We start from the raw sequence: 12,324 nt of genomic DNA, 5'->3' as shown, positions 1-12,324 counted from the left end.
CTCTCTTCATTTTCTGCCAAAGAAGTAGTACTAGTTTACGTTCTAGATTGTTAATTAATGCACATTTGGCCGTCATTTTTAATAATCGCGCTCGCGTTCTTGGGCACACTCGTGAATAAAGAAGTCTAAACAACTCATCCATTTTCAGTGTTAGACGCTTCTGTAAGTGCATAATATTTTGCTACTATACTGAAATAACCTTTACTTTTGTACTTCCAACCATATATTAAAATTGAAGAACGCCCTCTACTAAGAGTCCCCATACAGGGTGTATCAAAATTGAGTATACAGTTTGAAAAATGCCGCCAGATTAAAAAGTCTTTGGTCAAAATTCTCTAGTTGATAACTTAATCAACATCTTGTCCTCCTACAGCTGCAAAATCAATGGCGTGTGACCATTAATAAGGATTTGGTGGCTACTTTTGGGAGCCGAGTACAAAATGTAGTTGCGCGAATTCTTCTTCTTCTTGCGTATGTCAGGAAGAAACAAGATATAAAAGCCAAAACAATAAATTTCATTAAATTTCAAGCCCAGTATGCATCAACCAGTCCCTGGTGGCTTCGTCGACTTCAATCAGGCCGGAGATACCATTCGGTGGTCTATGGAGATGACAGGATGAGATGATGTGGTCGGCTGTTTGTTCCTCACTACCGCACTCGCATGCTGGGCTTTCCTTTAAGCCCCATTGGAACAGGTTGGCATTGAAGCGTCCAACTCCACTTCTCAGGCGGTTTAATTTTGTCCAAGCAGACCTGGGTAGATTGAAGCCTGGGATGGTGTCTGTTGGGTCTGTGACAAAACGCTGGAGTGGTGAGGAAGACTGAAGCCATTGGTCTTTCCATGCCTTAGCTGTCCAGTCCTTGGCTGTCTGGTTAGGCTGTGTTGTCTTCATCAAGTCTATTGCTTGTTGAGCAAACGGCTTCCTGGATATCAATCTCCTGCTTTCCCCCTCACTGTTCCTAGCTCTTGACAGGGTGTCATGAAGGAGGTGTCCTGGTTCTTCAGGGTGCTATAGCTACGGAGGCTGCTTTCCTTCTGATGTCCGGCGGAGGGATTCCTGCTAAAACCGGAAGCTGTTCAGTTGGAGTTGGTCGCAGACATCCTGACACAGTGCGCATAGCTTCATTTAGACCTGTGTCTACCTGGTGGGTGTGGTGGCTCCTGCTCCATACTGGTGCACAGTATTCTGCTGGTGCGTATACCAAGGCCAGGGTTGATGTTCTGAGGGTCTTGGTGCTTGCTCCCCAGCTGGTGCCGGCTAGGTGACGAATCAATGCGCATCTTGCTGTGACCTTGTCCCTTAGATTAACCAAGTGCTGCCGGTAGGTGAGGGCTCTGTCCAGTTTCACTCCTAGGTACGTGGGGCAAGCCTCGAAGTTCAGTCGCTTGGACTTGATGGTTACATTGAGTTCTCTGTTGGCTTCCCTGTTGTTGAGATGGAATGCAGACGAGACAGTCTTAGCAACACTTAGCTTGAGCCGCCATTGGTAGAGGTAAGTATCTAGGGTGTCCATGTCTAGGCTGAGCGCTCTCTCAATTGTGTCCCAAGAGTTGCCCGACTTCAGGATTGCCAGGTCATCTGCGTATCCATACTTCTTAGCAATGGTATTGGGCAGGTCATCGTTGTCTGCTAGCTTGGCCGTCGCTGGTCTTAAGAATGAAGTTGCGGTTCGAGATTAGCTGCACGATGAAGGACACCATCCGTCTGTCTGGTATGAGCTTGAGGAGTTTGCATATCAGGCCTCTGTGCCACACGGTGTCGTATGCTGCTGTGAGATCTACAAATACAGCACCAGCCTTCTGGTTCCCTTCAAAGCTGTCTTCGATGTCTTGGGTGAGGAGGGTGACCTGGTCCACTGTTGATCTGCCCTGACGGAAACCGGCCTGCTCGTGAGGAAGCTGTGGGTCTACAATCGGGTTGATACGGCTATGGATCAGGCGCTCCAGTAGCTTGTAGGGGATGCAGAGTAGAGAGATTGGACGGTAGCTCTTAGGGTCATCCTTTGGCTTATTAGGTTTGGGTAGTGCGATGACAGTTGCCTTGCGCCAAATCTTTGGTATCTTGCATCGTTTCATACAGGATGACAGGAACTTGCATAGCCAGTTGGTTGCAGCAGAGCCAGCATGATGGAGGAATTCTGGGTGGATACTGTCTGGTCCAGGTGCCTTACCTGCTTTGAGTAGTTTCAAAGCATCTTCTACTTCCTGCATGGTGTAATCGCTGCAGAGATCGGAGGTGGATGGCATCTTCCAAAGATCAGACACTTCCTTCTTAACCCGCCTGGAGTGATCACGGTCAGGGTTGGTGAAGCGGCCATTGTTCACAAGTACGCTGGCGATGGCGTTCGCAGTTACTGGACACTTTCCGGCGTTTGGTGTTGATCTGCCTGTCAGGCGGTTGACGGTTTGCCAGGCCCTTCTGCTTGAGTAGGTGAAGTCGATTGATTCCACAGTCTCGATCCAGCGTTCTTTGCGTTTCTCATCCAGTCTTGTGAGGAGAGTGGAAGCACAGGAGTCAGATTCTTCTTTCGATGGAGCCGAGGTAAAGTCTTCATACAGAGCTTGGCACTCATCGTCCCAGCATGGGATGTAGCTCTTCTGGAACCCCCTTGGGATCGACGACTTGGCTGCATCTATGAGCAAGTTACAGTAGGCTGAGTATGTGGTGTTAATATCATCACTCTCTGGTGGTGGTAGTTTGGTAACACGCTGGTCGACCTCGGCAGAGAACTTGTCCCACTTTGCTTTCCGGAAGTTCCACCGCTTTACTGGTTTGCTAGCTGTTGGAGATACCAGAGCAGGTTGGGTTATCAGAGATGGTCGGTGCTGAGATCTTGGGAACTTGTCCAGGATTTTACGCACAGGGAGTTGGTTTCCTTGGCTGGGTTCAGCAAATGCCAGGTCTGGGTTGGTGCCAGTATTCCACTGTCCTGAGAAGAAGCTGTCAGGTTCCTTAGGATTGAACAAGAGGGTCAGGTTGTTGGTAGAAGCCCATTCCGCGAGGCAAGTCCCGTCACTATTCTTGCGAGAGTAGCCCCAGTCAGTGTGCTGGCAGTTAAAGTCTCCTGCGTATACACATGGTGCTGGATAATGAGGTAGAGATGCGTTGGTCAGGCGTACTGGAGGTGGTTTGTACACATTGATGATGTTGATGCCAAGCACTTTCACAGCGATCCATTCAGTATCAGAGTCGGGTGATGACTGGGCCTCAAAAGACCAGTCATCTGTGTCTTGGCTGATGAAGGTTGCTAGTCCGTGGTGTTTGCTTGGAATGTAGCCTGCCAGTGAGAAGTTGGGTAGAGTTAGCTTTTCATTGGTTTCACGGTGTGTTTCTTGGAGAAGGATCACAATGGCTTTGTTGTTGACTGCCAGCTGCTCAATGATGTTCATCTTGGCAGGGGTGAGGCCTTCTACGTTCAGTTGCAACGTCGTTACACCGTAACCTTCGACAGCAGTAGCTGTCCGTCCTGAGAAGGACGCGAAGCTGGGCTCAGGGTCACGGCGCTGCTCCTGGGTAACACTGCGTTGACTAGCGATATGTCGCTTTCTTCCTTGACTCATTGTCGATGTTGGTTCTCGTTTTAGCGAGTTAACAGGGGAGACCACGTGAAGGTCATCGACTCCTCCCCCCTGCGCGAATTCAATTGGGTTTAAATGACTGGTGCTTATTATTGTTGTGCAGTCAAGAGAAACATGCAGGTGTTCAGATCATTTGTCCTCATTGTTAGGGTTCCAATTCTGTGTGAGTTACATAACACGTGACTTTTGGTATATCTGGGCAACTATCTCCTTACATATGCTAGGTTTTACTTGACAAGGAGAATAGCAACATTAAAATTGATACTCCACACGGTTGTTTGATGGGATCATTTATTAGTTTTTCAAACAAAACATCATGTATACCAAAAGTTAGGCTAAAAGTGATATCGTGCTAATGTATACAGATGCTTTTGAGTCGTTCTCAACTTTAATTTCCCCTCTTTTACAAAATTATTCACTTTTAGAGTATTTTTAAAGCTTTTTCGGATATAAAATGTATCTATTAATGACAAAATTGGTGGCGCTATTTAGTTACTGGAAATTACCCTTTCAAGCTTTTAATACAAATAATTCCTTTGATTGTTTGATAAAATATGTTTATAAAATTTCCTTCTTGCTTCTTTCACCTATTCCAGCTGTTTTAATGGCTGTATTAATCACCTAACCCTTGCAAATACAGAAATATAATTCAGGATAAATAGCTCCATCTATAGTTTGCATTTAGTTAATAATGAAGCCAATTCTATATACATCAAACAGCCGTGTCCACAGTACACGCCAGAGCAAAGGGCCTTCCTTGTTGCAGTGTACCATCGAACCCAGCGTCTAGCAGAAGTGATTCGGAGATTCCGTCAGTACTCAAATGCACACCCCCTTCACGTGGCAATATTTACAATAATGTTGCGAAGTATTAGATTACTGTAACGAGTCGTAATCTGAACAGATCATTGTAACCCCCCGAACTGGAAGATCTGCTACAGGGTGTATCAAAATGATTGGTACCGGGCTATGTGACATTTTCAAAAATATATCAAAAATTGCTAATTAATATAGTTTTTGTACTACAAATAGAAAGGGGCATATGCTAACTTATTGATCTATTAATCTGAAGTTGATAGGTTGATGCATCTGAGAGCTATTGTCATTTAAACGAAGATCGACGTAATCATGGTTTTACTTACACAACACAAGATAACTAGGTTCACTGCTTGGACCATTTATTGCAAACATACTCCTCAGTATACATAACATAAAATTGCTTTACACATGCTTTTAGAAAAATAGTTCCTGAAGTCCCTGCCTTAAGACTCTTGTAGTGTGAGGTGAAGCCCTATCTTGAAAGAACTTAACACCTGGGATGGGTCCATTCTGTAACTGCCCATATCAAATTTTGAAGCATTGCAAGTTATAGCATGTTTGCATGGGATATACGCCTTGCTCTTAGAAACGGTTTCCTAAATCTTCTCTGCACTTCTCCGTAGATTCGTGTCGACCAGTGATTCTTAACTATGAATGCACAGTGAAGTGTGGAATACTGTGGAGCCATTCCAATAATTTTTACCAGGTCTAAACTAACCTACACTGTCTACACTCTATAGCCATTCTGCCACACCATCTACTTAGTAATCTCAATAATACAATTTAAATTACCGCCCTGGATGGTGTTGATACACAAACTTCTTTCACCCCACCTGAATTATTCAAGTCAATAATATTACTCTCAAGCAATAAATATTGATTATAACATTTATATATATTTTGAATGAAGAAAAAAGCAAGGAAAATATTAATCATTTCCATAATTTTCAACTTATCATCCTCACAAGGTATTTGCAGTAAAATAGAGCTTTGAAAATGGTGCGCTACTGATCCAGCGTTATGATGAAAAGTGTAAAAACACCTACTTTCCTTTAGAATCATGTAACTTCTGAATAGAATGTGCTATCTTTATGATCTAAAATTCTTAGAGAAGATAAAACTTCTATAATTACAAATATTTAAACAATTAACCCCAAGCAGTCCGTAACACTCTGCAGGCGGTGCAAGCAGGAGGTCAAATTAGCTGCCACCGAAATGGACTTGGAATACCATCTGCAACCTTTAACAGAATAACTCGTTTATGACTTGCGATCTCATCCCTATCAGACGATAAGGAGACATCGACTTTAGCAAGCAGATCACAAATGTCGCAATGTGTTCTGTCAGTGGCTTCTTGCCCGTCCTCTACGTTTCCTGGAAGATGTCATCATTGGCGATGAAGCATACTTTGCATTAAATGTTTTCACAAGCCATATTGATGAACTTCAGAGACGCATAATTGCACAAGTTGACATTCTCAGGCAGGACAGACCTCTCATTAGACGTGGTGTGAACGCCATGTTGAGAAGAACCGAAATCTGCATACAGAAGAATTGTGGGCATGTGGAAGATTAAGACTAAAACTGTCAATAACTGTAAACAGTAAAGAAAGTGGTGAGACTTTTTTGTGATTTGTACGTTGTTTTGATTTTAATTGACTTCGCGCAACTGGTTTTTGTACTCGGTTCACAAAAGTAGCAACCAAATCCTTATTATTGGTCACATGCCAGTGATTTTTCAGCTATCAATATTTTTTTCAGCATTTTTCAAAATGTATACTTAATTTTGATACACCCTGTATATCCCAATTGTTGGACCCAAACGTTTTTGTTCAGCATCCTCGAATATCAAAATACACATGCGCGCACGGGAACCCATATTCCGACTCCACTAGTATCTGAATATTACTGAATCTATTGCCACTAATTTTTTGGCAAGGTTAACACTGTTTTTGAAAAATGCTTATAAACAAGTCTGGTCATTTAAAGGCCAATATAGTGATTTGAAAAATAATCAAAGTCCATATCTGGCTACCTTTGTCATTGTTATAGATGTGCTAACTTAACCTGCTAGTGGTTCAGCCGAAAGCCGTCTAGCTACATATATTTGCATGTGGCTTCAACTTCATCAATACTGCTGGTTTGTTTACGTTTTTTGCCACATATGCCGTTTCAAAAATATCAAATGACAATTTGAATTACTTAAACTTTACTTTTAGGGCAATTTATACACAATTTTAATTTTCTACACTTGCGCTGGAATCATTGAATTGGCCTTTAATGCTTTGAGTGTGTATTATTATATGGACTTCGAACAGCGCTGATTCAGCTGTTGCTTCAGGCGTATATCACTTATTTTGTTTAGTTATTGCTTGGACTTTGACTTCGAAATGTCGATCTCAATTTTTTATTTGTGCACTAAGAGTACTCAGTTCGTGTAGACTGTTCGAAAATGAAGTCACTGAACGCTTCTACTGGGGTATCCAGACGATTTCCGCTGCTAATTTTTGTTAGCCTAATTGCTTGGGTATCGGCAATGTTACCAGTGCTTTATTGGCTACAATGCATTCCTTTACATGATATGAAACCTGCCGCAACTAACTTAAGAATAGAGTCTATAAATCAACACAATGCATTTAAGAGTAGAAACGGTAGCATGGATTATAATGCGAAACAATATTCGCATTTGGCAACTCAACACGTTCCACCTAGGGACACTAGCTGTTACAGTTACCAAGGGAGAAAACATTTGAAATCAAGCCTTTGCATCGGGGCCTGAGATTGGAATTCCAGTTTCCTTTCTCACGAAGTAAGGGCTAAGAGTAAAATTGTACAATTGTGTTTGGGAGTGGCCTTCTCTCTTTTCCTAGCTATTTTCTTCCATTTCTTGCTTTGTTTATCAAAGCTATCTAGGCCAACATGCATATATTAGCCTACACTGGCTATCCAGGCTTGTGCATTTGTATGAGCTTGGAACGGTCCATGGTTTTCCATGGATTAGCATGTGTTCCTCACGGACCAACCTGGGTAAACAAACAAACAAACAACGAGAGCTTCAAGAAATGAGCTGCGTCGTTAAACTGCCAAAAGCTCTTATTATTGGTGCTCAGCACTATGTCGAGTCGTGTGATTTCGGTGTTAAAAGCAAAATTTCACTTGATTTTGTCTCTTGTGGAGGTAAATAATGGGAAAAAAGATGTTTCCATTTTTTTATTTTGTGGGAAGTGGTAAAATCCAAGATGGCTGCCAAAATCCTATAAAACTGACTAACACATGCAAAAAAGCTATATATCGCTCTCAAAATATGCTAAAAATGTAAATTTCAAACACTGGAACTATGTAGCCTTGTGTCAGACACTCAAAGAAAGATTTAATATTTCAGGGTAAGTGGTAAAATCCAAGATGGCCGCCAAAATCTTGTAAAACTGACTGACACATGCAAAAAAAAGCTATTTATCGCTCTCAAAATATGCTAAAAATGTAAATTTCAAACACTGGAACTATGTAGCCTTGTGTCAGATACTCAAAGAAAGATTTAATATTTCGGGGTAAATGGTAAAATCCAAGATGGCCGCCAAAATCTTGTAAAACTGACTGACACATGCAAAAAAAATCCACATATCTCTCTCAAAGTATGCTCAAAATCTAAATTTCAAACACTGGAACTAGCATTGTGTCAGGCACTCAAAGATATATTTAATATTCTACCATTATGATTACTATTCAATATGGCGACCAATATGGCTGCTTATATACTGCTTAAATGTATATAAATGCATGAGTTTGTTTTTATGATCACGTTTTCAAGTGTATAATTATGTTTTTGAACCAAAAGCACAATGTTTTACATAACCAGACCCCTTGCCAGGTCCAAGATGGACGGCAAATCGGAGACAGTACCTACTCGTGGCACTAGTGCATGGTTATACACCACTAATAGGCCTGGGCGATGCATGGATGGAAATGATGAACTATTTGTTCGCATGGTATCTGAAAAGACTGTTTAAAATCACTGTAATTGACCAAGTTATATAGCCAAAAAAGTACATTTTGGGTTTTGATGCTTCGAAATGGCATATTTTTCTCATTATATGACACTTTTTAGCATATATTCGCCCTATCTAATTAATTGTAACTTTCAGCTTCGAGGGCGCAATGCCATTTTGTTTGCGGTTCAGTGCATTTAAACAAGAAAAGTCTCATTTCAACCTATGTTGATTTTTTGATCATTTGGGATCTAAATCATCTAGTTTTACCTGATATTGGTGGCGTTTAACTATATTAACTGTGAGAGTTCTGAATTTGAGAAAATTTCACCCGAAATCACCGAATTCACCCATTGACAACAGTGTAATGGGTTTAGGGGTTTAGACTGCGTTATCCTAGATTCACATCCCTTATCTGGGGTTAGGGCGCCTTATCTGGGGTTTAGACTGCATTATCCTAGATCCACGTCCCTTATCTGGGGTTAGGGCACCTTATCTGGGGTTTAGACTGCATTATCCTAGATTCAGGTCACTTATATGGGGTTAAGGTGCCTTATCTTGGTTAAGATAGATGCCTTATCTGGGATTTAGACTGCCTTATATGGGGTTTGTGTTCCTTATCTAGGGTTTAAGGTGCCTTTAAATATTTGGGGTTTTTAAACTGCCTTATCTGGAGCTTACGTCCCTTATCTGGGGGTTACAGCCTCTTATCTGGGGTTTAGATGCCTTATCCGGGGTGTAGACTGTTATCCCCAGTTAACATCCCTTATCAGGGGTTAAGGCAGCTTATTGGGGGGGGGGGGGGGGGGTTAGACTGCATTATCCTATATTTACATCTCTTATCTGGGTTTTAGACGCCTTATCTGGAGTTTAGACTGCCTTATCTGGGGTTTACGTCCCTTAGCTGGGGTTAAGGCGCCGTATCTGGGTTTAGATGCCTAAAGAATGGATCTGAGATTTAGACTGCCTTATCTATGGTTTACATCCCTTATTTGGGGTTAAGGCTCCTTATATGGGGTTTAAATGCCTTATCTGGGGTTTAGACTGTGTTATCATAGGTTTACGTCCCTCATCTGAAGTTAAGGCGCCTTATCTGGGATTTAGATGCCTTATCTGGAGTTTACTTTCCTTATCTGGTGTTAAGGCGCCTTATCTGGGGTTTAAAATGCCTTATCGGAGGTTTACGTCTCTTATCTGGGGTTAAGGAGCCCTATCTGGGGGTTAGGTGCCTTATCTGGGGTTTACGACCCTTATCTGGGGTTAACGATCCTTATCTAGAATTAAGGCACCTTACGTGGGGTTTAGATGCCTTATGGGTTTATGTTCCTTATTTAAGGTTAAGGCACCTTATTTGGGGTTTGGACTGCTTTATCTGGGGTCTATGTCCCTTAAGTTGGGGTTACGGCGCCTTATCTGGGGTTTAGATTCCTTATCTGGGGTTTAAACTGCGTTATGCTAAGGTTAAGGTATCTTAGCCCCAGGTAATGATCGTAAACGCCGGATAAGGCCGTATAAACCACTGATAAGATAAGATACAGGCAAAATTCTGCATTTTAATGGTGGTTGTTTTTAAATTTTGGCGGCCATCTTGGGATTTAAGGTCCTGTGCTGTTTTAGATTATTTCAATGGATTTCTAGACCCTGTAAACATGGACTTTCTGCACCCGAGATATAGCCAAATCAGTAATTTTCACTGGCGGCCATTTTGAAATTTTGGCAGCCAACTTGGAATGATAGGTCCTAGGCTGTTGTTAATGACTCTATTGGATTCCTTGACCCTGCAAACATGGGTATAGACATCAGAATCGTGCTGCTGGGTGCTTCTCTGACCAAGTTACGGTGATGTTAAGGGATTTTGGCGGCCATTTTGAAAAACGCCCTCTACCAAGAGTTCCCCACACTTTTCGATGGTGCAGATCCCTCTCATTTTATTCAGCATCCTCAAATCTACAAAGAAACACCTTCAAAACTTCTTGTACTCAACCCAAGAATGGGACTTCCATTCTGTACCCTACTAAAGCGCAATTTATGAGTGAAATATGACACATTTTCAGTCACGACGGCCATCTTGGATTTTAGGGACTAAACGGTCTTTAAAAAAATGGAAACATGTTTTATGTCAATCTTTACCTTTTAATGTAATGAAATCAATTGAGAAATTGCTTTTAACAAAGAAATCGCACGACTTACCCTTTGTTCAACATAGTGCTGTGCACTATAAAGAAATGTGGAACAATAACTCTCACGTCGTTTCTTGACCTTCATCCTCAAATAGAGACTATTTCTGGAGTAATCTTTAATCCACGTGTTTCATTTGGAGACTGGGTAAAGCAAATGCCACTGAGTGCACCAAAACAAGTTACTATAGTTGATTTCCCTGGGTATATTGATGAACCCAAATTACTGCAAGACCTGGTTGGTAATGTCGTTCGTGATTTAAAGTTAATTGTGATACTTTGTGATCCAACTAAGCGAGCCGTATCTGACTATGTACACGTATCAGACATGTTATCAAGAAAGCCAAACCTAGAAAAGCTGGCGAGTCACAGATACGACAAACGATTATCAAAAAACATCACGGTCTATAGAGGATACGAGATGCTGGGAAACATTGAGGAAACAGTTATCGATAACAAAGGCAAGCTTAATATATCACATCTGCTAATTCGAAAAGGAATTTACATCAATTATATTCAAAACTTATTTGAACATGTTGACAGAAAACGTACGCTTATTATTGACGGAGATGCATTCAAGAAACACCCTCTCTCGGCCTTGAAAAGGGTGTTTTTACGACTTTCAGATTTTTTTACGGAGAAACATTTCTATTTTGATTCGAGAAAAGGATTCTTTTGTGCAAATGTAACGGGCAGACCGGATACTGAGTGTATGGCAGCCGGCAAAGGCAGGTCACACCCGACAGTGCACCAAAATATCCGGCAACAGATGGCAGACTTCTTCAAACCCTACAATTTGAAACTCCAAGAATATCTGAATCAGACACTAACTTTTTCATATCAGGATCCTAGTAAATAAGATTTTATTGATAATGGAATATGTCCACAATTGAATGTTTTGTTGTCTGACAGCGGTAATACTTATTACTTTCATTATACTTGTAATGATTGTATCGATGTCGATTTAATATAACTATTGTAGATAATTGTAGATTATATACCCTCAAGATTCGCCTCATTACGCATATTGGCTCTTTTCAGAGGATGGACAGGGCGCGATTTTTTTAGGATGCAAACCTTGATGAAAAGGTCAAAAATGGGCTAAAAATACATAAAGGGCAAAATATCTTACATATCAGGGCGGCCATAATCCCACGCACCGTGTAGTGAATGTGTCTAAAATGGCCCATTTAGGGGAGCTGAATTTGAGTTTTGTGGGGGGACACAATTTCGGAATTTATGCAACATGGTTCTGTTATTCTAAAATTTATAGGGGTTTCAGGTGGTATTTCTTAAAATTCGTCATCAATTGGCATTCATCAAAGCTGAAATATTCTTGCAATGTACCAATTTTTTGAACATGGGAGGAGCTGAAAAGGCGTTAAGGCTGTTCCAGTTAAATTACATACCCGTTGGCTGTTCCATTTAATTTACATACTCGCTCTGAAATGGTCCCAAAAAGGCTGTTCCGTTTAATTTACATACTCCCTCCGAAATGGCTGTTCCATTTAATTTACATACTCCCTCTGGAATAGTTTCCCCCCCTAATCATATTGCATAGCCTCACTGTGAGTAAGAGAGACTGACAACAGCAGCCTATGGAGAGTAAGAGAGACGACTCCCCTAAGAGGGGACTTTTTACAATTTCTTTATTTTAAGTGCTACGACAGTGCAACCTACATTCAATTAAAGCTTGTGACTTAGACTTTCACTTTTTACACATACAATGTCTTTATTTTAAGTCCTCAGCAAATAAGGACTGT

The 12,324-nt window shown here is 41.4% G+C and overlaps 1 protein-coding gene across 1 annotated transcript; it reads right to left on the bottom strand.

The window, feature by feature from the left end:
* Window positions 1-1,002: 1,002 nt before the first annotated feature.
* LOC140168780 (uncharacterized) lies at window positions 1,003-1,515 on the bottom strand. Its single transcript, XM_072192192.1, has one exon. It carries the CDS (start codon window positions 1,513-1,515, stop codon window positions 1,003-1,005), a length of 513 nt encoding a protein of 170 aa, XP_072048293.1.
* Between the last annotated feature and the right edge of the window lie 10,809 nt (window positions 1,516-12,324).

This window comes from Amphiura filiformis, chromosome 1 (genome assembly GCF_039555335.1).
Source record: "Amphiura filiformis chromosome 1, Afil_fr2py, whole genome shotgun sequence".
Taxonomy (NCBI): Eukaryota; Metazoa; Echinodermata; class Ophiuroidea; order Amphilepidida; family Amphiuridae; genus Amphiura; species Amphiura filiformis.
This window is presented reverse-complemented; position numbering and strand designations above follow the sequence as displayed.